The sequence below is a fragment of the Rhea americana genome, unplaced genomic scaffold (assembly GCF_003343005.1).
Source record: "Rhea americana isolate MKP2758 unplaced genomic scaffold, rheAme1 scaffold_305, whole genome shotgun sequence".
Classification (NCBI taxonomy): domain Eukaryota; kingdom Metazoa; phylum Chordata; class Aves; order Rheiformes; family Rheidae; genus Rhea; species Rhea americana.
In genome coordinates, this window is record NW_028186430.1 from 680423 (window position 1) to 706372 (window position 25950).

Consider the following 25950-nt stretch of genomic DNA (forward strand, 5'->3'; position numbering starts at 1 on the left):
CTACAGGGAAAAGGCTCTCCCTTCCCTCCCAGGCAACAGCTCTGCCAGYGCAGCAGCGCCAGCTTGCACCAGCAGCCCCAGTTCTCAAAGAACCAGGTGGAAATCCCAGATCATGCCGCTTTTTAAGCATCTTTCAGCCTTTTTGTTATAAACTGGTGATAAGAGCACCCCCCAAGGTCCTGCACTGAATGTGTCAGCAGTAGCAGATTTGTATGGGAAATCCCAGCCATTTCCAGCAAGGGGACTTGGCCTGCACTTCAATTTTCCTGTATAAGGCCCAGGAGAAGACAAGACTCAACATAGCAAATGAGCTAACACAGTTTCTAGCACATCATAGCCCTACAGAGCCCAGAAGGAAAATTCASAGCCCAGAACTCCCGCTTTGTGGGACATACTGCCTCCTCCACAGCAAGTGATCTGTGTGCCTAGGGACAAGATGTTATTTTAAGCGAGCAGTGAAGTAGACTCTTGCTGTAGTCCTACCTCTCCTACAGTGCGCAGGGAAGCACTGCAGCAGAAACAAGGCCCTGCATGCAGGAACCTACAGCTTCCCCCTCACCCAAGCCCACAGAGCAGGCCAGGTGAACACAGAGCCTCCTGAAACTGCACTGTCAATGCGATTTGACAGTGCTGTACTGAAGAGCCTTGAAAACCAAGCAGAGATTTGAAGATAGGCTAGGGGATATTTCAGGTTAGAGTAGATGGGACAACACAGGCAACTGCAGAGAAAGGCAGCAAGATGCATAAAAGCACCCTGAGGACTTTTTCTCCTTGCCAGGCAGTACTGCAGTCACTGTTCACCCTCCAGACCCGAGTCCAGGGACGCCAGCAACTACAGAGGGCTGATTTCACAGCCTGGCCTACCTGCCACACTCACAGCTTGAGCAGCTCACCAAGCCGAAGGCGTCACCCGCAGACAGCCGCAGGCAGCCTCCAACAGAGACGTTCCCTTTGGCAGTCTCCAGCAGCAGCGCCTCTACCCTCCTGCCTCACCCAGGTCCTCCTTGCACAGGCGAAGCGGCACGGCTGCAAGAGGCAGCTCATCTACATTCCCGCAGAGCGGCCCACATTCTCCTCTAAGACAGGAAAACCATCACTGCATAACGTACTAAATGAAAAACAATATTTAATTAGGGCAGAGTTAGACAAGCACGCAATTAAATCTTCTATCCATCTTACACAGTTTAAGCCTCAGTTCGACAAAGAACCATTAAAAAGGGGCTAACAGAATATCAGAACGTAAAGAGAGAGTTGTGCGTGGCATTCCAACAGCAGCCTGGGCGCAGGGCGGGTCGGAGCACGGATGATCCCGGCACTAAGCAGGCACACAGATGCAGCAACAGGGCTGCATGGACATGGGACACGCACGAGACGACATCAGCACGGTCCAGCCGGAGTCCTGCAGTTACCTGTGAAGAGAGCAAAGTGCTGGTACCGCAGATCTCTAATAGAGGCTGAAAACTCACAATCAAAGAACTGCCAACAGGAAGGAGCCAGGATGGCTGAAGCAGCAGCTGCAAAGGCCTAAGCTTTCCATGCAGCTCTAGAGAACCCAGACACTTTAAATGACATGCAGATGTCTGGCAACAACACTGAAAATAGAGTCCAGAAGTTAGGCACAGCAGGGCAGACTGAGAAGATTCCCACTTTCTCCCATCCAGGAATGAGTCCCCAAATCCCTAAGAGGAGGGAGATTGCATCACCCTGCACCTGGAGGCAAAACTCACCAGCATAAGCAAGGCTCCATCCAGGTACTGCATCCCATTCTCCAGACATGTCACAAGGAGAGCTTCCTGGACAGACATCAGCAGGACACCTTGGTCTGCAGAGAGACAGGTCGGGGAAAATGAGCAGGAGGAAAGATGGTAGGAGAGTGTTTCTCCTCCCTTCCCCAGCACTCAGGAGTTAGGGCTGGTCCTCCTGGGTTTTCTTTCTTTTCCTAGAAAAGTGGAGAGGAACCCTTTTYGTTACACACAAGGAAGTTCACTAACACACTTATACACCCATCCCAGGCCTGCATGGAGTTGGGATTAAATAGAGGTAGAGTTATCATGGCCAAGTGGTTAAAACAACAGACTAAAAGCCCACAGGGGATTACCCTATGCACCTGCAAAACCCGGCTGATTCCAGCACTCCTTATTGGCAAGCATCAGCCAGGACCATATGTATACACACACAGGCAAGAAGCAAGCATGCTGCTAAACTTCAAAATTTCTGAACAGTTCCCTGAGAGCTAGATAGACCATATAAGAAAATCAAAAAATCCCTTCTCTGACTATGGGCTGCAGTGCCAATCTCGTAGATGACAGGATAACCTGGGCAAGTTCCTCTTTGGCATCCAAGTCCTGCATGGCTCCGAGCAGGGSACTGCTTGCAGCTCCTCGCTCAGCCGCAGGGGCTTCACAAGGAAAGGTCCTGTTGGGGCAGGAGTGGGGAGGGCACAGGCAGAAGCCCCTGAGGATAAGGATGATTATCACAAGCACCCAAAAGATTTAAGTACAGAGTTCCTAAGGTCCCTCCTTTGGTCTGCACTGCATGCCAGAGAACAAATTCCAGGAAATTCCAGTGTAATTTGAACAGAAATCCACTGAGTCCACAGCRTCAAAATCTTTAAGTCCATTTGTCAGTAGTCCCGGAAGCCACCAGGCTGGCATTTCTGCGGGAGAACAAACTGCTTGTGCCACACTGTGGCTACAGCAGGGATATTCCTCACCTCGGAGCAGGACAGCAGGCAGCTCCAAGGCCCCAGCAGTCTGGTGGAGCAGTCCTGCCACGGGGCTCCTGGGCAGCGGCACCGCGATGCCCTGCTTCTGCCGGGAAAATCAGCGCCAGCCAAAAGCAGCTCCCCCACACCGGAGCAGTGGACAAGACTGCAGAGGACCAGCTGGAAGCCAGACTTGCACCGCGGAAATGCCGCTCAACCAAAAGGTGGATCCAAAGCAAGAAAATACGGTGGTCCCAGACCAAGCTCAAAAGGGGTCCCAGGAACAGGGGAAGCAACTAGATCCACTGGCAAACAGCAGCAAGAGACATCACGCAGGAAGTACGTCTTGTGAGCAACAGGAGGGAACGGAGCAGAACAGGAGAGCAAGGGAGGGTGTAGAGCAGTCGCCACCTTTTCACAGGAAGAGGACAACGATGCAGACCTGAAAAAAAGCTCACTCAGCCAGGATGCCTAGTAATAAATTTATTATATTTTATTACATATTCCCCTTTTTCACTTAATTCCAATTCCTCATATTCAAACTCTTCTTTCTGAAAGAAAATGATTTTTAACATAAAAATATAAATTCTGCATATTAAAAGTGCATACACCTTGAATAATAAAACATACAAATAAATAATAAAAGGCATTGACACAGTCTCATGCACTTGTCCTCAAATAATTTAAAATTTATGGTACAATGTTCAATCCCAAGTAAAGACAGCCTGCTTTCCAGATTACTGTACAGTTCAAAAACATTAAAATACAGAAGAGAATATCAAAGGTGTGGGAAAGCCCCACATCCCAGTATCAGTGTACAGTGATGTGACATGCAGTTTTTAGAACTGTAGATATTCCAGTGTAAAATCTGACATTGTGTCCAGAAGAAAAAATTGTATTTGTAATAGGACTTAAAATTCAATTTTAACCAATGGTGAGGCACAGTTGGTGAGCAAATCTGTACAAATTAATACTTGGAAGGCCACAAGAAAATAATCTAGCCACTTGTAGCCTGTATTCCCTTGTGTCACCCTACCCAAGGCAATGTAGCACCTAAAAATGTTTTCTTATTGCACTGCACAAATGCCATATAATCCTAACACTAACTTTCTTGCAACATGTTTGTGCTGCAGGGCCTAAAGTGAAATAGAACTTGTGTTTACACTTAGTTTTAATCTGTGTCTTTTAAAAAACACTATCTGCAAATAAATTGAGTGCTATCGCCTTTTAAAAAAACAGAAGACTTCTTAAATCTTTAAACCTAATATAGATATTGTACAAGTCTTCATTTTACCTTTATTTTACAAAGTAAAGCTCCCAATAGTAAATGCTTTATGGTGCTTTTATTAAGAAAACCATATAGTACTTTCGTCTCACCACAGATTAAAACTAAATTTCAGTTGCCTCCACAGAAAACATTAGATATTGCCTAATTATTTTGGATTAGTAGGAAAACGACAGAGATACAAAAAGAATTACAGTAAAATCATTTGGAATGTAATTTCAAAACACTCTTCATGACTGTTGATCAACAGAGGATGGGGACAAGGTTCTGGCAGACGCCACAACAGGAACGAGGCCTAAGAAATCTCCCGGACACAAGCAGCAATTGCTCAGTACTGGCTACTTTAATTGCTGCTATGAAAACATCTACTAAGAGGCAGTATCTCATATGGGGTTACAGCCAGGCAGCCCAGAAAGAATGCTGGGCTTTTTAGTTTTTCTTAACAAAATGCACTGCTCATTAAGAAAGCTTTTCATAAAGCTCTCTCTCCAGTAAGACACTCTGAACTGGTAGCTTTCCATTCTTCCCAACAAAACCATGGCCCTGGCTGGCCCCATGTTGCCTCCAGCAATGTTGTACATGCAACAACCCAAGATGGTATTTGCAGCCAAACAGCAGCATGGCTCAGAAAAGCAAATGCCACCATGTTTTTGGAGCATGAACAGGAAATAAAACCACCAACGTACACAGCAGGCTTTTRAACGACAACTCTTCACCCAGGAAGGCGGGCAGCAGCCCACACTACCAGTACCGGCAATACGCCAACAACTGGGAACTACTCCATCAGCACTGAAATTCAATAGAAACTCTTTGAGTGTTCATACTGCTACAGATGACTGCCTCTTCTCACAACACAGTGTGTCATTAAGTTACATAGAAAATGGCAGGCTACATACAGAACACTGATCAGGTTATCCCTGTTCAAAAAAAAAAACAAAAAAAACCCCAATACAATACAGAAACACAGTTTGTTCTCACTTCAACATTTCAAATTCCTTTGACGTTATGCTACACTCCAGTCTTGTCAGTAATCCAGATTTCTGCAAAGGAAAGAATTAAAGATGTGCAAAGAAAGCAGGAAACCAGGTACATGCTCCTATGTGCTGACACACAGCTGCACTGAGAAAAAGAACTAGAGTCAAAACAGCGCTCCAGAGTCTACCTGGTAGCTTTTGATACTGAAAGCACAGTCTATGGTTTTTATTGGATGCTTGCATAGTTAATAAGTGCATGCATTTGGGATACAGCAAGAGAACTGCCATGCAAAACTGGCTTACTTAGAAAAAAATGGTTGATCATGCTTAAGTTTCAGCTTTGGAAAGCAAACCACTCTGCMTCTAAGGAAGATGAGGGCACTTACAGTGGGATAAGTGTACTGTAATTAAGCTGCTAATGTTCTACCTAAAACATCTTTTTTATTTAGTCATATTTAGTAAGTTTGAAAGGGTTAACAGTTTGTACATCCGAAGTGAGACACTTACGAGTGACCAAGAACTGCAGGCACCAATTTGTCTATCAAATGTGATTAATACAAATAAAAGGTGCCTCTTCAATATATGCCTTTGGAAAATGTGCTTATAATTTGTATACTACTAAACACTATCCAAAAAACACAGCCCAAAAAGGGTAAAAATAATTGCTTTAGATGACCCCAGCAGTAATCTAGCTCTGGAATGAAGGTGCTGCTTTTCTGCACCAAGAAGGCTTATTCCAGGAAAAGAAGCAAGTGTCAAACTAGAGATGTGGTAATCTGTATGAGTTAAGAATGGCCTGATGCACGCGAATTCAGTTCAAAGTTGATTAGAAATACATCATAAAAGCTTTTAGAAGACCTGCTTCCCCTTGAAGCTTGCATGGTTGTTTGAGAATAGGGTTAGCACTGAACCCCCCCCCCCCGCCCGTTAGAAGCATTTCTAAATGTAAGATTGCGCTGTAAAACTTTGCTTCCAGATTACCTGTCTTAGGGTCTCAGACTCCATTACTCCCAATCCAAGATAGCTTTCTCCAAAGGAAACCACACCAAAGGCCATTCAGTACATGCCATAGCTGTACTTGACTAGTAAAGCAGACCCAGCCATTCTTGCCTAATTCAAAAGTGCAGCCACCAAGACTTACAGGTCCCACGTAACACCACCCAGGGGAGGATGGAGATTGCTGGCCAGTGACCTTCAGAGGTGAAAGAACACACCTCCTCCACATATGTGAGTGCCTCTGAAGCCAAACCTGAATTTTGAGAAAACAAACAATCACTTACAAATAGCCGCTTCAGAATAGTCACGGGCCTTTGCTGTTTTAAGCATCAATACACAACACCACAGTGGTGTTGGCATCTAGGACTTGCAAGATCTGATTTGAAGAAGAATCCCCTTAGGAACACTCCCTACTATAATGTCCCATYCTTACATTTAGACGATATAACATAAACACACAGACAGGAATTCCTACGCATGAAAGGGCTAAGAAATAAGACTGTTGTAAAGGAAGGAGAAAAGGCTGATGTTCCTCTTTCCCAAAAGGCTTTAAAGAGGGCCTGCAATAACCTACATTCGATTTTAGAAAGATTTATCCTTCACCGATGATGCAGCCAAGGTTTTACAAATACACAGCCAAGCCTGCTTGCTGTAAGGAACACTGTTGCTTCCTGGACCCATATCACTTAGCTCTCTCTTATACAAGGAAGTTCATATACTACTGGAAACCTGTGATACCAAGCAGCAGAGGATACAGAGTGACAGCAAACAGTCACTTTCCATACTGCTTTGTTATGGAATCCAGACAGCCAAGAGAATAGACACCACATTTTCCAAGTACTGTACAGTCATCCTTTGCTCATTTTACCTGGTCTGTGCCTTATATTCAAAAAGAACTAAAACACACCCTTACTACTAAACTGTGTTGATCTTCTATGAGGCTCAGCCCTATCAGAAGATTTTGCTTGAGGAGCCTGGCCTAAAATCCAGACCTCTCCTGAGCCAGAAAGCATTCTACATGCAAGCAGCCTACCACAGGAGAACAGCAGCTCATTCTTCTAAGTGAGACAAAGATTAATGGAAAGACAATGATGACACTGCCCACGTGCTCTCTTCAGTCCATTCCATGCTCACCTGTGAAGCAAGGAGCCTGTGCATCAGAGCTTCYGTTTGCAAAGGGACAAGGCACCATATCCAAACTAGTAGAGTACACAGAGATGGTTCTGGAGCTAATTTCAGCAGGGAATTATGACCAACACACAGAAAAAGACCTAGATTACACACCACAGAAATGCAGAGGTCTGACTGGCTTTAACATCAGCACTTGGCACCAAGACCTCTCATTCCAATTTTGTCTAGACACAAGCTTTATTGCCACTCATGTCCAGATACAGACTGGACTGGTATTCAGCTAAAACGCAAACTCAGACATGGCTTTAATTTCCTTCAGTAAGGGCATGCACCACAGGAACAAAAACCACCTCAAAAACCATAAACCAGCTTCCAGTTTATACTATGTAAGACTTTTTCGGTGAATGACAGCATGAGAGGGAAACATCATTCCATAAAAGTAGCCTTTCAGAAGCATCCCATGGTAAAAAGCATAGAAAACTACATTCTGTCTATTAAAAGATACCAAACCAAGTCAGCACTGGCTACCAGGATTACATTCTTTCTAGAAGAGTTGTTGCAAGGGAAGAGCCAACACTGTGCAAAATTGTAATACAGATAAAACATTAAACAAATACTTCAATATCAACATTTCAGAGAGTAATTTAAGTAGTACAATGTGAAATAAATTCTATCTGCTCTGCTGGATATAACAAAAAATAATCCAAGAATAATCCAAGTTATACATTTAAGAAGCTAGTTGCACAATATCTTCTTCTTTTTGCTGCATTAAATGATAAGGAAACAATACACAGGAGAAGAAATACACTGAGGAGATGGTCATGTTCAGGATTTAAAATATAGTCCAGGGCAGAGTCCAGCATATTGTAAAAACATGCAAGCTACTGGCATTGCTTCTGGGTTGCATGGAAGTACTGCAAAACAATCAGGACAGAATAGGAGTTGTACTACACATGCACTCATAGTTGCATTAAATAGAGCTCTGTGGCACCCAGCATTCAGCTCAACATACACATGCCTTTGCTCCAAGGTGACAGCTACATCCAAAATACACTTCTCTTAAAAGCCTGTTGCAGATGTGCGGTGAGCTGAGGATGATGTGATCAAGGAGCAGCAATATGCCCCAACAAACCTCTGAGCAATGTTTCCTGAAGGGTCCTCAAAGTGTCAGCTCAAGAAAGGAGATGGAACAGACCAGCCGATAACTACTTGTTTGAGGGCCATTTGTTATAGTGACAGAAAAGATTAAGAAATAGGGCTGTCTACAAGCTATGCCTTAAGAAGCTTAGCCAAATGAGACTGTATGACAGGCAAAGATCTCATTCAAAAGACAAGTGTGCACAGATCACTGTCTAGCTGCTGTATGCCATGAGCTACAAGATAGGTTGGTGCTAATCATGAACGATACGGTTATTAATAATGCAGTGTATTAATAAAAACCTTAGAAATTAGAAAAGATTATACCTTTTAAATCTACCTTTTGAAAAGGTCATGTAAACATAACCAGATGTAGTATTTTAACCCTGATAGAGCACATCATCCAAACAAGAACCAAGATCARTTTTGGTGAAGCACTGTGGTAGCTAGACCTCTCAGAAAACATGAGAAATACATATCAAAGAAAAGAATGTCGCACTGTACTAGAAAATTTGAAAAACTGCTCCACAGTATTTTGGCATAGCCCCTCCAACCTGCATGAAGAGGCTTGTTCAAAGCATGCTCAGAGAAGGCAGAGAAGACAAGACAACACTTGACTTATCTAAACATTACTCCTATAGATAATGGATGCTATATCCACAGCATTACAAATCTGAGCACATTAGAAAACACTTCTTCTCAGGAGTTCAATGACAGAGGTCCTATCACCACCACTCTGGTGCACGAAGATAGTCGTCTCCTATAGTACTGTAACAGTCTTCCACCTTGTACTTTCACAGATACTAGCTGGCAACCAGCTGTTGCTTAGTGATTTTTTTCTGATGCTTAGTGTAATACTTCAGAAGGGAGAATGCAACTAGAGAGGACAGAGTAGAGATCATCTTAGGTATGGATAGAGTAAAACTCTTCATAGACCCACTACCACAAAAAAAAAAAAAAAAAAAAACTTCATAAACAAACTTTCTTCTATTAGAATTAAAAAAATTATATCTCTTACACAGACACACATATGCATGGACACACAAGTACCTTTCTGGATCTGTCCATCCACTAATGCTAGTCCCTCCTATACTGGCTGAGTATATACCTGAGAAACAACATTAGTGTTGAGATATTGCCCTTTAGAAAGCTTGAAAATAAAATYAGGGAAGCAGGGAAAGAGGGTTGAGAGAGAGCACAAAGAAGCAGCAGTCTCTCCTCTTCCATTTCCTTAGCATCCTTCACAGCTCAGAACAAGGCCATACATGAGTGTGGACACAGCCTGCTCAGAACAAGACCAAAGGAATATCAGTTCACAGCTCTACAAAGCACACTAGTGTCAGTGTAACTGGGTTTCAGATTTCAGACCTTGAATCTGAAAAAAAATTGATGCATTTTCTATAAAGAGACTTCTGTACAAGTGCTATGGGACAGCTGCATTCATGTTCAACGACTCCAGCTAGACTACTTGCATCAGTGCTGGCTGCCTGTGGCTATTTGGTTTGATGGCAGAATCAAAAGGCGCTTTAACAACTTGCAGTTAACTTCTCCTCAAAACATACATTAGGCACATGAAAAAAAAAAGAAAAAAAAACAAGAGCTCAGAATATATTAGATTCTCAGCAGAAGAAAAGACACCTGGATTGCAGCATCTCACTGAGGTTCCAGAGAAGGCCGTACAGACACCTGCATGCTGGAAGGTAATTTTTTCAGTGACTTCTCAACAGCCTGCTTGCCACTGGAAGGAGACTGGACTCCAGGATCTAGCTGGGAAGACTTGGACTTGCGGCTAGATAGCAGAGAATGTTTGGTGGGTGTGGTATCTTTTGAGGCAAGCTTTTCTTTTGCAGTAACATTGGCATTGGTTTGAGAAGCTGGTGGGATGACACCTTTCTCTGATTTGTCCTCCAGTACACTTTTACTGGCAGACTTGGAAGAGCTACCTGCTGTCTTTTTTGAGAGCATTGTTGTCTTCCCCAAGTCTGCTGACCTCCGAGTCTCCTTCTGCCTTAAGGCTGATTTAAAGAAAGACAGTCCTTTCTCTTCTGACTTGCTGTCTCTCTTCAAACCAGAACGCATACCAACATTTGGAGACCGCAGGTTGGCCATAGAGGAACTCCGCACATGCTTGCTGTCTACTGCCCTACCGTCACTCCTGGAGTGGCTTATCCGAGGAGAGCTTGTTCTTGAACTGCTGGTAACACTCGTTTTATCTGACCCCAGACTTATCTTAGAGCCCTCCCTGCTGAGGCTTCGGTCTGAAGTCCGGCTCTTTGCAGCAGAAGAGCCCTTAGTCATGGACCCTGATGGGGTTTTCTTGGCAGCTGTGGAGGATGGAGAAGAACCTGACTTTTGTTTCTGTTGAGGAGTTGGGACAACCACCTCCTGGGGCTTGGTGCTATGCTCCTTCCTAGCCTGACTTGGAGCAGGAGATCCATGTCGCGCATTCGCCCTGGAAGAGTCTATCTTGCTCCTGGAACGGGAAGCCTTCTGGGAACTCTTTAATGGAGGAGAGGAGTGAGAGGCTTTGGCCTCTTGGGTAGATAAGATTGTCCTTCCCTTCCTCAAATTTCTGTCTGGCTCAGAAACTCCCTTAGAGCTCTGAGCCTTCTTAGGGGTGCCATCTGCCTTTTCTGGAGTTAGCCCTGTGCCACTGGGGACTTTCACTTCTTTGACTGGAGAGCTATCCACAGAATCACTCTGATCAACAAAGGCGATTTGATTGTTGTTATCAAAAGGGTCCAAAGCAGGGTGATTCCTGTCTCCCTGCACAGAGCTTTTACTAAATCTGTCTAAAAGATCTGAGCTGGATGTTCTTACAACAGACTCCTCCCTGAACGCTCCTTCCATGACAGCCAAGGGAGCTCTGCGAACTGTCCTGTGCTCTCGCCGACTGCCATCACAGGGTTCCAAGTAGCTGCTAGACAGATTCCTCAAGCTGCCAAAGCAAGAGGTGGAAACTTTATCATCAGCAGCCTCTCCAATCTTCTCCAGGGTAGAAGCAGAGGTATGTACAGGGGAATCTCCAGAGAAGCGCGAAGGAGAGTTGGAGCGCATCTGCAGTTTTGCGGAAAGTGACCATGAGGGCCTGACACCATTTTCACTCACAGCCAGCGGGCTGGTGACAGATGATCTAGATGACAAGCTCTGACGCTGGACACTTCTTACAAACGGTCGAGTGGAAAATCCACCTGCACAGAAAGGAACCAATATTCTTAATATGAAAGCCAAGCCTGCAGTCTGTTTATCCCACCCATTCACAAACCTGTTTCCTAAAAGGGGCAGACATAGTTCATCTACATCATATTGTACGCCTGATTTCTTCATGCCTGCTGCAGGCAGAATTCTTGCATAAGAGAAGCTGCATAAGGAAATTGTTCCTTGCACTGTGGTCACCCAAAAGTAATTCTGTCTGAAGGCTGTAACTGAAAATCCAGCTTATCCTCTCATCCCTGAGCAGCAGGACATCAAACATAGCTTTTGCACTTCGTAAGTCCTTAAAACTAGCAATGAGTTTATCAACTACGATTATGCTCCTAGAAAGAAATTTATCTGTATGAAAGAATATTTACTTTTCTGTAAAAGGCAAACTAGAGTTTTTACTTTTTGAAATAAAGCAATATATCTGTATTTACCAAGAAGGAACAACAGTAAGCACTCTGGAAAGTTGACTACAATTGTTCGATTTGAYAGTTAACACTACTGAAGGGCCAACACTACATCCAATTCAAGCCCAGCCTGCCTCCTTGAAGATCAACATTTTCAAGAGTTAAGGCATTACATGGAGGAGCAGGGCAAAGCCAAAAAATGAAATTATTTTCACATATGAGTATTAGCATGTATTCTTTCCTCCCTTACTGCAAATGTCTTCAGCATGACAACTCTATACTAGACAGCAACGATCTGGAGCTCCCTTGCAGGGAGGCTGACATAAGTCAGAAAAACACACCACTAAAAACAAGCTCTTGATTGATAGGTTTACCTGATGATATTTTCTTCCTTTAAAGATCTCCTTAACATTTCTGTCCTGCTTTTCCCCACCCTTTTTCAAACCAGAAAATAGCTCACCAGTGCCATAATCCATCTGTTCCTATCAACAGTGCCCGCTGGCCCCATTTGCTACAACTGTCCCATATATGAATTACGCAGCTATCCTAGCTATCCTTTTATCTTGTAAATGGAAGAGATTAGTGGCTTGAGAAATTAGTTTTTGATCCATCTCCCCTCATACACTGCAGTGTTAATACACACCATCATCTTCACTCCTTTCACCAGTCAGCTCTACGGATTCCGAGAGTGAAGCCAGAGATGTGCGCCGTGATGAAGCTGCTGAAGCAATGCTGGGTTGCTTGCTACCAGGAAGACGGCTGACCCAGTGTTCACACAGTGAAGAGCTTGTGGAGCCTGCAAGGAATCAGGCACAGACATCAGGCCAGTTAAATGAAGCTATAAAACACATGAATCCTTGCAAGGGCACCGAGATTAAGGAATGTATCACACCACACAAGGTTCAGATACCTAGACTCTAGAGCTGTTCCACACAGTCACAGCACCCAGCTAGTAAAGAGAAAATAAATTTTTTACTCTTATGATACAGTTATGATCATAAACACAGCACAGAATAGCACTCATTCCAATATGCTCTGCATCAAAAGAATCAATGCAATAACACAGGCAGAGAAAAGCTTGCCACAGAAATGCAGTGCACATTCTTTCCAAATGCAAGTCACCAAGCCTGTATCTGCCTCCCAGCTTATCCCAGATTCACAACCAACACATTCAGCTGCTGGCTGCTTACCTGAGACTAATGATAATGCTAGAGGAAACAGAATAGTCACATTTTTATGTCACTGGATTGACAGGTAGCTCTGAGCAGAATTACACATGCGGGCTTCCCACTTTTCCACAGCCTCTTTGCCACAACTAGCCTTGAGAAGGCAAACATGGACAGAATACGTGGGAAGTTTCCCAGAGTCTCCAGTGCAGAGAATGACAACTCTGGGACAAGATTCACTGTGAATTCTGGGACTGGGAGGGCAGGATCTAAGTAGAGCGGGGCAGAAACTCTGCAGATCTACGGAGAGACTACAAACACTCTTTGACAAAGCCAATAGGGCTTTTACCTGCCACAGAGCTGTTAGCAGACCATGATGGGATTGCTGTGCGTCTCTGGTAGAAAAGAATATATGCTGTCTGTTTGCAGACTTCATTTTCAGAAAGTTGCTGAACATCACTGTCATCAAAGCAGTACCACTGGCCATCAACCGAGTTTTTGCAATATGCTGAGAGAAAACACATTACTATTAGACTTTCCTCATTCCTGCTTGCTCCCATGTTTGCTGCATGGTAACTTAAACATAACCTGCTATGATGGTCTCAAAGTGTGTGTGTGTGTGTGTGTGTGTGTGTGTGTGTGTGTGTGTGTGTGCGCGCGCGTGTGTGTGTTGGGGGGAGGGGGAAAAACAGATTTAACTATGCTGCATAGTCTGTTCTAGTCTGACCAGAAGGAAGGAAACTTGAAACCGCTAGACTACAATTAAAGAGCTCACACTTCAAGATTTGCTCTGCCCAGTGTTACCGCTCAGAACAGAACACCATTTGGGGTGGCTCCATTCACTTCATGTTTTATTATTTGTGGCAGTCCATCACTGAATCTCCTCCTGACTGAGCCTACCCAGGATAATGTCACTCAAAGGAGTATGTTGCAGGGGCATGGAGGGCAAAACTGGACAAGCATTTTTGGGGCTGAGTGAAGACATACAGATCTTAAAAGCCAAACTCTGTTTATCTCTGGCTGCTCTAGGAGCTGCTGGAACAAGCAAAGAGGTTAATAAACTGCCTGTGCACATAGGTAATGTGCAAATACTTCTTACGTATAACTACCTCTTGCAACTAAATAAGTTTTCTGTTTTCAGTAGGAAGGAGCATCTTGAAACACACAAGGTGTATCATTTGAGTAATGTAATAAACCACAGTGATCTCAAGAAAAGCAGAGAGGAATAGAAGTGGGACATATCTGTGATCCACCCCCCTGCATGTTATGATTTAATATACAACTAAGATCCAGCTGAGCAACTTGTACACAGACACCGAGGATCACCAGTTTGAGTGACGACACACAACAGATTCTCCAACCACTCATGCAAGGCTGTCACCACAGCATTCTTGCAGAGAGAGAAGACAGGTCTTATCAATGCGTCTGGAATTCACATCTTTAATAGAGGAAAAAGTGTCTGGTAAGACATTCCAGGTAAACAAGTATTGTTCCATTTCTCAACGAGTAGATRTCAGTCATAAAAATCACTCCTCCAAATTATGTGAGCCAGGCCTTGTTAGCCAGGTTAGGTCCTTTTGTCAAGAAAAGTGGAAAAAACTATAGACATTCAACAACAAATAGAACTGTTTTCTTTCCGAAACATACACAAACCTGCAGAATACTTGCCTGTATAGTGCCCTCCTTGCATGGTGCCATGGTGATTGCAAACAGCATATAGGTCATAAATATAGTCCTCAGGATCCCTTCCAAGACCATAAGGTCGCCTCCATGGTGACCAATGAGACGGCAAACTCCAGCTGCTCTGACTGCGTTTAACAACATGAGGAGTCATGTCCAGCCCAGTCAGGGGAAATTTAACCATATTTTGAAGTTTCATCCTTCGGTCTCCTTCCTGTGTAAGCAGAGGAGAACATGAGCTGCAGTGGCAAATAGGCTACCATGCTTGAAATACAGAGGAATGCACAGAGCAGAAAAGCTTCTTCTGACAGAATGCTATAGTCAGGTCATTCTTCGACCGACAAGTGGTCCTTCATCATCACAGACATAGGAAAAAGCAAAATTCTTAGCCAAAAATGATCTCACAGTAGACATGAAAGGAAGATACAAGGGCAGCTATCTAAACCAACTAGAGAAGGTAGCACATGCAATTTCAGCCAGGAAGGGAAGCACAAAGCTTCCCACATGTGTGGCAGAGCCATCACTTCAGGGCCCAGCTCCAGGTTTAAAGCACAGGCACTGGCCTTCAGAGGTGCCCATCTCTCTCCAGTGATGGGAGAGAGAGGCAACAGCAAATAAGTTCAAAACAAAAGGGTTGAAGTTAAGTACTTAAGTTGTGCAGCTTTCATCTAGGCTGTAGCATCAACACAAACTCATAAAAAATATCTGGTTATGGGTTACAAACAACTGACATCTGAAACTGTACTTGGGAGAACTGTCATAGGCGCTTGCCCTGCTTTCATACTCCCCTCTAGGCATGTGCTTTTGACTAAGGCTAGAGACACAATACAGGTCATCTACAGATGTACCTGATCCAATGCAGTTCAATGCAAGGTTTGCTGAACATGACTGTCCATTTAGGCACTCTTCCAGTGTTGTTCACTTCAATTAAAATAACAACCGTCTATTCAAAAGGTTTGTTTGAAAAGCAATTTTCAATGCTTCATAGCCTACCCCACTGTCCGCCTTTTTTTCTTACCTGTCTAAACCTTTTGAGATGTACGATGAGAACATCAGGTAAGGTCCAGAGGCTCAGTGTGATGCTACCCTGCTGCAGCTGCTTGCAATGCGGGCAGCGCCACGCATCATCTGGGGCAAGCTACAAGGAAGAAGTTTTAGTGTACATTAGTTTCCAAATTCCAACACAGCTGTTTACTCTCATTGCTCCTCTGCTGCCCCAGGCTCAGTGCAGACACTGTACAGACTCACATGTCCCATCTACCTCCAGTACTCAATAAGCTCACTGGAAATCCTGGATTACAAATGATGCTTTTCGAAACAACAATAAGCAGTAAGACGTATGTGCCTCATGCAGGAGACACTTCCCACTGCATAATAGAATTTAGTCAGTATTGCTATACAGAGAAGCTATTTCCACCTTACAAAACTCCAGTCCCTTAGAAATGGGGGGCAAGAAAGTCAAAGGCAATAAGCTGACAGGGTTGGCAGCCCAAGTAAAAGTACACTCACAAAAAAACTCCCAGCAGCAAAGAAGGAATCATAACAGAAGAAACATAGGTCTACTTGGAATATCCTATTAGACATCTTGCTGCCCTCTGGGAACTAGGCTCTTCTGCCCTGTACCCCACTACCCTAGAGTTACAAACTGCTAAGGTTTCCACTGTCCACCAAGTAGAACGTATCTTTTCAAAGACATGAACGTGACTTGAACTTCTATCAATAGTCCAGTGCTCAGAAACTCAGAAGCCAGAGAGCTATAGGCTGTGAAACAACTTTTCTCTCACATCTGAAAGAAGTGGGCAGAGAGATTYCAAAAATTAAAGCTCAATCATAGGTCCTCAGTCCACATCTGGGACTATTCCTCTTTACAGCAGATTAGAGATCTCTGGCAAAGAAAAGCAGATTGCTTACATTTTCTAGGCAAAGTCAAAATATACACATCTCTGGTCTGCCTGCTGGCACATTACCATCCCTGCCACTTCAACTTCGTAAGGCATGGAGCACCCTCTTCCAAGAAGTGTGAAAAGGCTGCTCTGAGGCCACATAATGTAAAGTTTGCTTTACTTTGATCTGAAGATGTGTTAACAAAGTTCTTCTCTAACACTATGTACAATGCGAGCTGAAAAGTCTGGAACCTTCCCACTAATAACTGAGCAAGAGGAGGAAAGCGGCCATGCTTCTGGAGAAGCTTCTGAGTTCAGAGGACACTGCACTGCATGCAGTTCAGTGGGTCCATCCATTCAATACAAGCTGCCTTCAGCCCACTCCCACTCTGCCTCAGGCTTAGTTGAAACARTTACGTGTTTCTAAGATAAAACAGCAAATTCTCATAAGAGTTCACACTGTTTTAGTCCTTTGTAATGTATGTCTGAAAAAGGACATTGGTATTTCACAGACAGGAAACTGCAAAACAAAAAGAGTTAAGTTCTCATATAAATATATTGTGTGTGTGTGTGTGTGTGTGTGTATACACACACCCCTGTATGTCTATGCACACATTATATAATCTCATATATCTCATTTTTGTGTATATATATACACCTATGGACACACATGTATATGTATCTATATAAAAAGTAGAGACCATAGCTTTCTCCTCACTGCAGAGAAACTCTGTTAGCAGGACACTTACAGATTTAGTCTCCTGTCCCAATGATTGATATTTGCAGAAGACAATAGCTACTCTGCCAAGTACATGAATTTAGGCAACACATGGACTAGCTAAACCTTCAGACTCTTGGCTACTCTACAGTCTTCTCCTTACCTGTTCCTCTTTGGTGTAAAGTTGGAAACACTGAGATAAAGTGCAGGTCTGAGGTTGATGATGAAGCTCTCTCTGCTGGCGGACACTTTCGGAGTCTGGAATATACTCATCCTCCGTATTCACGAACAAACTGTATCAGAGAGACAACACATTTACCAGCACAGCCACCTGCTCCCCATGTTGTAGATGAGTAACATGATAAAAGCAATATTAAAGGTAAAAAGCAATATTAGCAGTTATTTCCTCGATTTGTCCCATCACATGGGAGCCAGAATTGACTGGCAAGAGATCACACTTGAGCAACATAACTAAATACATGAGTGGAAAATTGTTTCAGTGGGCACCCTCCTCCAACTTTCCATCTGGATCGGACAGAGGAAAAAAATCCACTGCCCCCAAGTTCTCACATGAATATGATTTATAGGGGAAAAGACAGGCAGTGGGAAGATAAGAAACCATGGCTGAGACACTTGCTCCATAATAAAAAAAATCCAGGCTAAAGAGAAAAGGACTCCAATTTAAAGGAACTTTAGTTCACACAACCCCAGTCTGTCTTTGCAGAAAGTGGCACAACCAAAGCTGGAGATCTTGAAGGGTCTTACATTTGTTGCCCAGGTCAACAATGCRTATCGTGCCAAGCTATTCACAGGCATTGCTCCCCCTGAAGTGAATACAGTATAAGGCTTTCTACTCCACACTTACTAATCTTTAGTTTCTTTGTCCCATTCCACCACCAACTTCACATGAGCAGTTCCCCCCTGTCCACATGACTTCAATGCCCTGAAGAGAGGAGCAGACAGTAAGTTAGAACACCTTTGAATCTGAAGCCTTTGTTACCTCTTATATGCACATATAACTTCTACTTCAGCCCTTCTTTCTTCCTCCACTGCTACCCAGACCAAGTTTGAAAAGAACTAAAGGAGTTCCTAGTGCAAAAACATGGCAAAGAACTGTGTTTATTTCTCTCTGCTCCTGGGAACGAGGGACAAACTTACCTTTCCACTGTTGGATGGCAGAGGGGTCGCTCCTCCTGAGGTAGCAAGTATGTTATGCCCACAACACTGACCACTCGCAAGCTGAATGGGCAAACCTGCAATGAAGGCAGTACAAGACTCAAACCCAAACTCAACCCCACTCAAACCCAAATTACATGTATGTGTAGATCTGTTCTCAGCAGAGGCTGATAAGAAGTTTATCTGGAATTTTTGCTTTACATGAGAAAAAAATGCAAAGTTATCACTGTGCCTGGTAACAATATGCATATGCCAAGCAGCTCATAAACAGATGTAGACAGCAGTTGAGGTTTTGTATCCCAAAACTCCTCTACAGTGACTAGAAGACATCCCCTCTTCACTCCTCCACTTCCAGCTAGAGTTCTCATCAGAAACATATGATTGTTGAGCAAACATTCCAAGTTTTCTTGGGGCAAGAAGCCCTTACTGGATAATTTCAGGTACAGAGAACATCACTGATTTCTCAAGTACTTCCTTGGGAGCAGAAAAGAAGTCTGTAGCTTCTTCACCTGATCAGTCTGGTCTTACCTGCACCATTCAGCAGACAGCAGACAAAAGCAAAGAGGCTGACCTGGGCATTGCTGCTCAAAGAAATACTGGGAAACCACCAGTCCAGCATGTGCAACATATTTATCGCCTCAAGTAACAGGTTTCCATTTTATTTCAAGTTGCACAGTTGGAAGTCTCAAAGCAGACAAATCATTTGCCTCACCTGCAGGCAGGCTGTAGGCCGCAGGAAATACTGCATCTTCTCCAAAATTTCCTTCTGCAGAATATCCCAAGCAATTGTTTTTTCCAAATGCAACACAAAGGGCAAGCCAAATCTACAAAAAGGAACAACATTTGAAAAAGCAATAGAAAGGTTATTTTGTTCAGTAATCAGACCCTCAAAATAAGATAGTGCCATTCTCTTCCTTGCTCCATGCTCACAAAACTCAGCATGCTTTCAATGAAATTCCTCAGAAACAAGGCACTTAAGCACCTCTTCTCTAGAGAGAAATGTTTAACTTTGAGGAAATATTAAAACTTCCCCAAGTATTCTCACTCAAAGCGTCCTTTTCAACAGACTGACATTCCCCTCTCATGCTCAGATTGCTTTCTTCAGACTGGAGAACTTTACAGGTCTGTTACCCACACGGATAGGTTTCTGTGCAAACTTCTGTGGTCACGATAGTTCTCGGTCTGAGGTTGGCACAAATGCCTTTGCCATTGCAAAGGTCGTTCCTTACCCCGCTCCTCACTACTCGCACTCCAACCAAAAATTCCACACACCATATGATTTGATCAGGTGATGTTGCTGCTCTCTGAAATAGGACAGCTCTTTAAAGGAGGTGAATACTGGCCAATCTGAAAGACATCCAACACCTTCCAAAAACACTAGACTTTCTGAAGTCTAGCAAAACTAGAAATATTTTGCTGCACTTAATTTTTTGATCAACACATTGTTTAGCATCTAATGCAAGCTAGGAACAGATACTGTGGTCCCTTCATGTTGTCTTTCACTACATGGCAAATAAATTCCAGGTCAATTAATGAAGCAAACCAGAACAATAAACCTAATCATGAAGCTGCCAGTCACCTTTTGCTCTGTTGTCCAGTGCATGCTCTGTTACACACTAGCAATACAATCTTATCATTTGCTGCTTGTCTAGCAGAGGACTGTTCCAGTTTTCCAGATTTTGCTGCTCCTTGCAGGCAAGACATTGTACGGGATTGCTCAGTGCCATATTTCAAGTTATTCAGGTTATTGTTTACATGTATTCCTGAAAAATTAGAAGAAAAGAAATATTTCATTATTTGCCACTAGTTCCCTGATGTCTTCATTAACAGAGGTCCCCCTCAAGAAACATTCCTTCAATTTCAGAGGAGCAGTTTAGTATCAAATCAAGACTGACAGTTTTTTTTTCTTAAAGACTCAAAGTCTTTAAAAAGTAGTTATTTTCACAATGACTATTTTTTATAGAAAGAAATTAGATATGTGCTCATCTCACTGATACTTCAGTTATTCGTACAAGTACTTGCAGCTTGTCTGCATGCAAGAAAGACTTGCTTCTGCAAGTCCCAGTCAGCCGAGTAGCCTGTCTTCTTCCTCCTGCTGCTAGGCCCTGAGAGCTCAGAGGGAACAATACAGCATCACCATCAGTCACTGCAGAAAAGCTAAAAGAAACTTAAAGAGCTTTCAGGGTCTTCAACCTGCAGATTGTAGCTACCCGCTGTCACAGAGGGAGACAGGGGAGAATCTGAGTTTTTTAAGCTTTAAAGGAAAGAGTGTGTGTTCATTCCCAAGACTAACTATTCATCACTGGCAATCTGCTTATAAATAACAGTTCCAGTGGCTTGATCTAGTCCTTAGCAGGCCTTCAAATTAGGCCTGGCAAGAGTTTTCAAATTAAGCCAGTCTGATAATCAGGGCCAGGAAGAGGAAGAAAGCTGTACATATTAATTCTTATAGGCTCCCAGCCAACAATACCATTAAGGCTGCTGGAATGAGTCTGGACAAATTCAGAGTTTAAGTCAATACATCAGGACACCATCAACTTGTGGAACTTCCTTATCAAGTATTCTCTTCAAAACAAGTCCCCCTCATCCCACTACCTGATGTGGGCATTAAGTAGAACTATCTACTTACCCCTCTGACTAAGGATCCCTTCAGGCCTAAATATCTCTGGGGTCTCAAAGGCAAAAATGCAGTCACTTTCATGGATTGTGTCCAAGTCATCAGTATCACAGAAGGAACGATGGAAGCCATCGTAGTACATCTCCGTCAGCACAATCTGGAGTTGGCACAAATAAACAAGAACCCATTAAGCCATCAATGCCTGCTCCAGTTGAGCTGCCCCACCTCTTGACAGTTTTCCTGCTAAAGGATGGCATTCCTCAAAACTTTCTAGTACAAGCCAGTAGTGAGGAAAAGGGAAGAGGACTACCATAAAGGAAAAGCAGTAAAGGCAGTATGTGAAGAGGCTTTGGTGGGATCCTACAGCTTAAAAGTCTTTCCAGAGAAGCATTCCCGTGCCTCAAGCATGGCTGCACAGAAAGTTTATATGCTCCAAAGATAGTGATCCTAATGTCACCAGGTTTCAAGAAGTCAATGGACAGCAGAAAAAACAACCTGAATTCTTAACACCTCTTTGCCTCCATTCCACTGTGGATAACATATTATTTTCCATATATCCAATACTGCTTGCATATTAGATGAAGGCTTTAGAACTCCTCCTGAAGGAAGGGCATTCAGGGATAAAATCTGCCTGTTACCTGCTCAGTGGGTATCTTGGTTTCCGAAGAGACTGCTTCACGTAGCCTATTCACCGTTCCCGAGATAGGCACTGCCACCCCAATCCGCATGCAGTGAGAGCACTTTCCCTGGTACACCACAGTGACGTAGAGAGGCCTGCAAAGAGCACAAGAAAGCACTGCTTGGGTTGAGCCTTTCTTTGAAGTACCTTGAACAGAATTAACTTGATCTAAGATAATTGACAGGCCAGTTCCGATTTGGTTGCCTCATTTTTAGCTCTATTCTAGTCAGGCTATTAATTCACTTTAAGCTATGATAACTTCCATAGCAATGAGATCCTGGTTGTAGCCAGGCTGGTTTGTAACTTAAAGGGCCCTAATAGGCAATCTAGAATCAGACACTGAAATTACTCCAGCCTCAGTCAGATGACTACCTTCGATTTTGAAAGATACTTTTCTTACTATATGGACTGGTGAAAGCATTATTTGTTCCTACAGACAGTCTTCTCAAAAAACCCAGAAAGTTAAAAATAAATCTATTACAAGGCAATCAATTTTCCAACATGGATCATATAATGCAGCTTAGGACAATCCAAAGCAGCACCTCAAAGCATTCTCAGAGCTGCTGGAAACACAAGCACATCAGTTCCAGGTTATGTCTCAAAACTAAATTCTGGCTCTAATAGCAACCAAAGTAAAGCCTTGACAAGAGTAAAATGGGGGCAGCTGGCCTAAAAGGAACACTTTTCCCAGCACATCCCCTCAGCCTCCACTTGTTAGTAGAACAGGGACTTCTGACCAAATGTGACATCTTCATATTTAGTATCTGCTTTCATTACTTTGTCCCATGGCTTCTTGAACCCATGCAAGTTTTCACCATTCACAGCATCAGGTTAAGCTGTGAAAACCCTTTTCACCATGCATTGCACAAATAAGCACTTCCTTACATTTGTTTTGAACTTATTATGTACATTTTTTTCTAGAGTTTCATTCTTTATTGCAAACAGCTATCTGTCACTAGCAAAACATTTCATAAATAAAGCTTTTACTTAGATTTTAAAAGTGAAGTAAAGCTGTTCCCAAAGGAAAAAAATACTCCATTCCTTTACTCCTTTTCAATTTTAAAATTGCTATAAATTAACTCAAAAGCAAAATATGTTGATTACCTGGAAAAAAGACCTTTTATCTCCCATAAATTAACTCTATAGGAAGTTTTGAAAGCTTGGAAGCAGGGGGATATTCTGAAACAAGTAAAGGACTCAATTTTCTAATTTACCTACAAAGTAAAAATGTTAAGTCCCAAACAGCACTATCATTTTTAAAGAATTACCAGAGAGCTTTTGCTGACATCTCTTCCTTCTGTACTAAACTGCACATCATCATCTATTTCAGAAAGGATCAACATGTTAACTTCAAGACGTAGTTACATACCGCGTATGAGGCAAAGGAATCGGCAGAGAGATGCAGAGGAAAGGGTCAAAGGTGTTGCTCTGCTTCTGGCAATGAGGGCACGTCAGAGAGGATCTGTTATAAATAAAACAGAAGTTAATCATCATTTTGCTTGGAATAGATAAGTGATCAAAACACAAATAACAGCCTTTGCATGTTAGCTCAGCTGCTTGTTTCTACTTGCACTTTTTTTCCTATATGAAGTAGCTCTGCACAGAGGCCGTAGAGACAGATAGCTGCTCTAAATAAGGGGCTCCTAATTTCTAGATCCCTTTCAAAGTAATCAGTCTCAGAGTTCATTACAGAGCATCTCAGAAAAAAGCTGCACTCCGTACATTGCGTTTGGCTTTCAATAAGCATCACTGCAAAATTAATAGTTTGCCAATATCGGTTCCAATATGAAAGACCTGACAGTGCTCTTCTCCCTTGGAGGGCTGGGGGGAGGGGAGTGATGGGAAAGAGATGACTGACAGTACCACAAGCACACAGACCTCTCGCTCAGGAAAACACACACACACACACACACACACACACACACCTTGCATGCAAAATTGACCTGCACATTACACTGGCTTAGTGTTTTATACCAGACTTAAGGTTTCTCCTTTGGCAAAGGAAACCTTGGCAAACACAGGGGAGAATGCCTAGTGACTAAACTTCCTAGAGCAGCAAGACAAATACGGCCCATCAAGGAATACTGAAATTAGGCCATTTTCTCCAATTAGTTCTAAAATTAGAAAGCTCACTTCCCAAGTACGGGAAACTCACAGAAAAACTCTCAGGAAGCAGTGAAGGATTCAACTCAATTCTCATTGTGCTAAACAACAATAACTACTGCAACACGCTTGCAATTCAACTCCCCAGTAGCCATCGGGCATCGCTAGCTTTTGCTACAGAGTCCTGCCTCTGAACAGCCAAGGTAAGCCTCAGAGCATTGAGCTGTCCTAAGTCTGTTTCATTAAGCACTGATTCGCCCCAGGAGCTTTCAGAATGTGCCAAGGCAGACGAAGAAGTGGCACATACTGCAGATTTTTCCTGAAGATACCAATTTGAAATAGTAAAATTCACTCCCCTCTGGCACAAGATTTTACTTCAGATTTCCTTCAGCAGAAATTTAAAAATAGTTGACAACACAATGACACTGGTCTCAACTCTACTGAGAGCTGATGGGGAATTAGAAGATACAGCCACTGTGCTACTAAGACTCACCAACCACTATGAGGGTAGAATTATACTGAGGTCACCAATACATACAACACCCTCAGAGTCTCATACCTGTACTGGGCTTGAAAGAGTTCCTGCACAAAAGTGCTACTGATTGGAAAGGCTGGTCCCTCAAGCAGCACATCATCCTCCAGTGGTGGCTAAAAGAAAAGAATAAATCCCATAAGCATACCCAAATACGCAGATGGCTCCACACTACTAGTTGAGTTTGTATTCTCTTTGACCAGAACCACCAGAAGAATGTCCAAATGATTTTAAGTAAGTGCTCTCTCCTCTCATAGGTTGTTATRCAGGAATGTGATGTAGCCAGGGCAACCCAAAGAAAAACAGATATCTCATACTAGATGACATATCTGGCAGTCACTCCCGAGATGCTTCCCAGCTCTCTCAAAGCAGCATATGACCATTCACAAGCAGTTGTGCTGGGGAGCACTTGCCAGGGATTAGTGAAATGGCTAGTTACATTCACAGGGCTAGAAAAAGTATTTTAACCCAAGGTTTTGTTCCACTTGAATTATCACAGTTGAGAAGCCAACAGGGAGATTTAATTTAAAAATAATCACTGTCTGCAAAAATAGAACTATTCTCTCCTGTTGGCCTGGAGTAAAATTCCTTACCTTTAGAGGAGGCATGCCACTGTATTTCACTACATTGTTTAGATCTTCATGAACTCTGTCTAAAAGCCAAAGCAGAAACTCCTGCGCATCATGCTGGGCATTCCCACGGTACTGCATAGCATTCTTTGACACAATGTTCTGTAGAGAAGCAACAGAGAGCGCATACAGCAAAAGCACAAAAATTCATCTCTTCACTTTAGCAAAACCTTCACAGTCAGATATGCACAACTAAAGGACATTCAAATATCAGAGACTTCAGATAACTCTGGATCAGGTGCAACATTGACCTACTGTCTGTAGAAAGACCTGAAGACAGCATTACATGTTGGACTCTACACACAACCTGAGTTAAAAATAAATGAGCTGCTACCTGTCAGACAAACGCTGCCACCTGCCCTCAGAACAGATCAGCGGGTTATGGTATCTGTTAGAGACCTGCGTCATAACTTAAATAGAAATTATTAAAAACTTGAGACTTAATTCAGATGAGATGAACACCAAAACGATCAATCTACAATACTTCAGCACAAGTCGAGAGTGAGGCAAGCTCATTTTAGCCTACTAACAACAAGCACTAGCATTTCTCTTACAGCTAACAAAGAATCTAGGATATTTTTAAACAGCTTATCTATACATGTATCATATGCTCAATTCCTAAATATCTTCCATTTAGGTCAAAGCAAATTCTCACTCCCAAAACAAGCATCTATTCTCCTGGTGTCTATTCAACTTGTCTAGCTCATTCCTGCTTTGGTAAAGCAAGAGATTTTCCATTATCCAGCTGCATGTGCTCAAGTCTAATGCAGTTACACCAGTCTAGAAATTGGTCATAATCAGTGCATCAAATCTACAGGTGCTTCTACAAATTGATCATCCCAATAATATGCAAGTAAAACAAACTTACCTAGCATCAGACACTCACTTAACCACTTGAGCAATACAGCTACCATGTGATTTTCTTTCCTAGT

General features: G+C 43.0%; 1 protein-coding gene across 3 annotated transcripts; it reads right to left on the minus strand.

Annotated features, from left to right (window-relative positions):
* Positions 1 to 1106: 1106 nt before the first annotated feature.
* On the minus strand, positions 1107 to 25116 carry USP31 (ubiquitin specific peptidase 31). Of its 3 annotated transcripts, none has more exons than XM_085309865.1 (18): positions 24983 to 25116; positions 24417 to 24505; positions 23124 to 23216; positions 21714 to 21849; positions 21088 to 21232; positions 20038 to 20221; positions 19171 to 19282; positions 18441 to 18535; positions 18148 to 18225; positions 17446 to 17575; positions 15700 to 15819; positions 14670 to 14895; positions 13351 to 13509; positions 12479 to 12631; positions 9866 to 11418; positions 2714 to 3146; positions 1728 to 1822; positions 1107 to 1409 (listed from the first exon to the last, which is right to left on the minus strand). In XM_085309865.1, exons 1-15 carry the CDS (start codon positions 25097 to 25099, stop codon positions 9881 to 9883), a joined length of 3375 nt encoding a protein of 1124 aa, XP_085165991.1. In that variant the 5' UTR covers positions 25100 to 25116; the 3' UTR covers positions 1107 to 1409; positions 1728 to 1822; positions 2714 to 3146; positions 9866 to 9880. The 3 variants fall into 3 exon arrangements, with proteins under 3 accessions (XP_085165991.1, XP_085165990.1, XP_085165989.1); XM_085309864.1 differs by having other exon boundaries at positions 2316 to 3146; XM_085309863.1 differs by having other exon boundaries at positions 1728 to 1939; positions 2316 to 3146.
* Between the last annotated feature and the right edge of the window lie 834 nt (positions 25117 to 25950).

Bases quoted from the DNA above. Each gene is read 5' to 3' on its own strand.
- USP31 (XM_085309865.1), bottom strand. From the start codon at position 25,099: ATGCAGTACCGTGGGAATGCCCAGCATGATGCGCAGGAGTTTCTGCTT. The intron at 19,283-20,037 runs GTGACTGGCAGC...TCCTTTTTGTAG, and splicing joins ACTGGACAACAGAGCAAAAG to ATTTGGCTTGCCCTTTGTGT. The intron at 17,576-18,147 runs GTAAGTGTGGAG...TCTCTGATACAG, and splicing joins GACAAAGAAACTAAAGATTA to TTTGTTCGTGAATACGGAGG.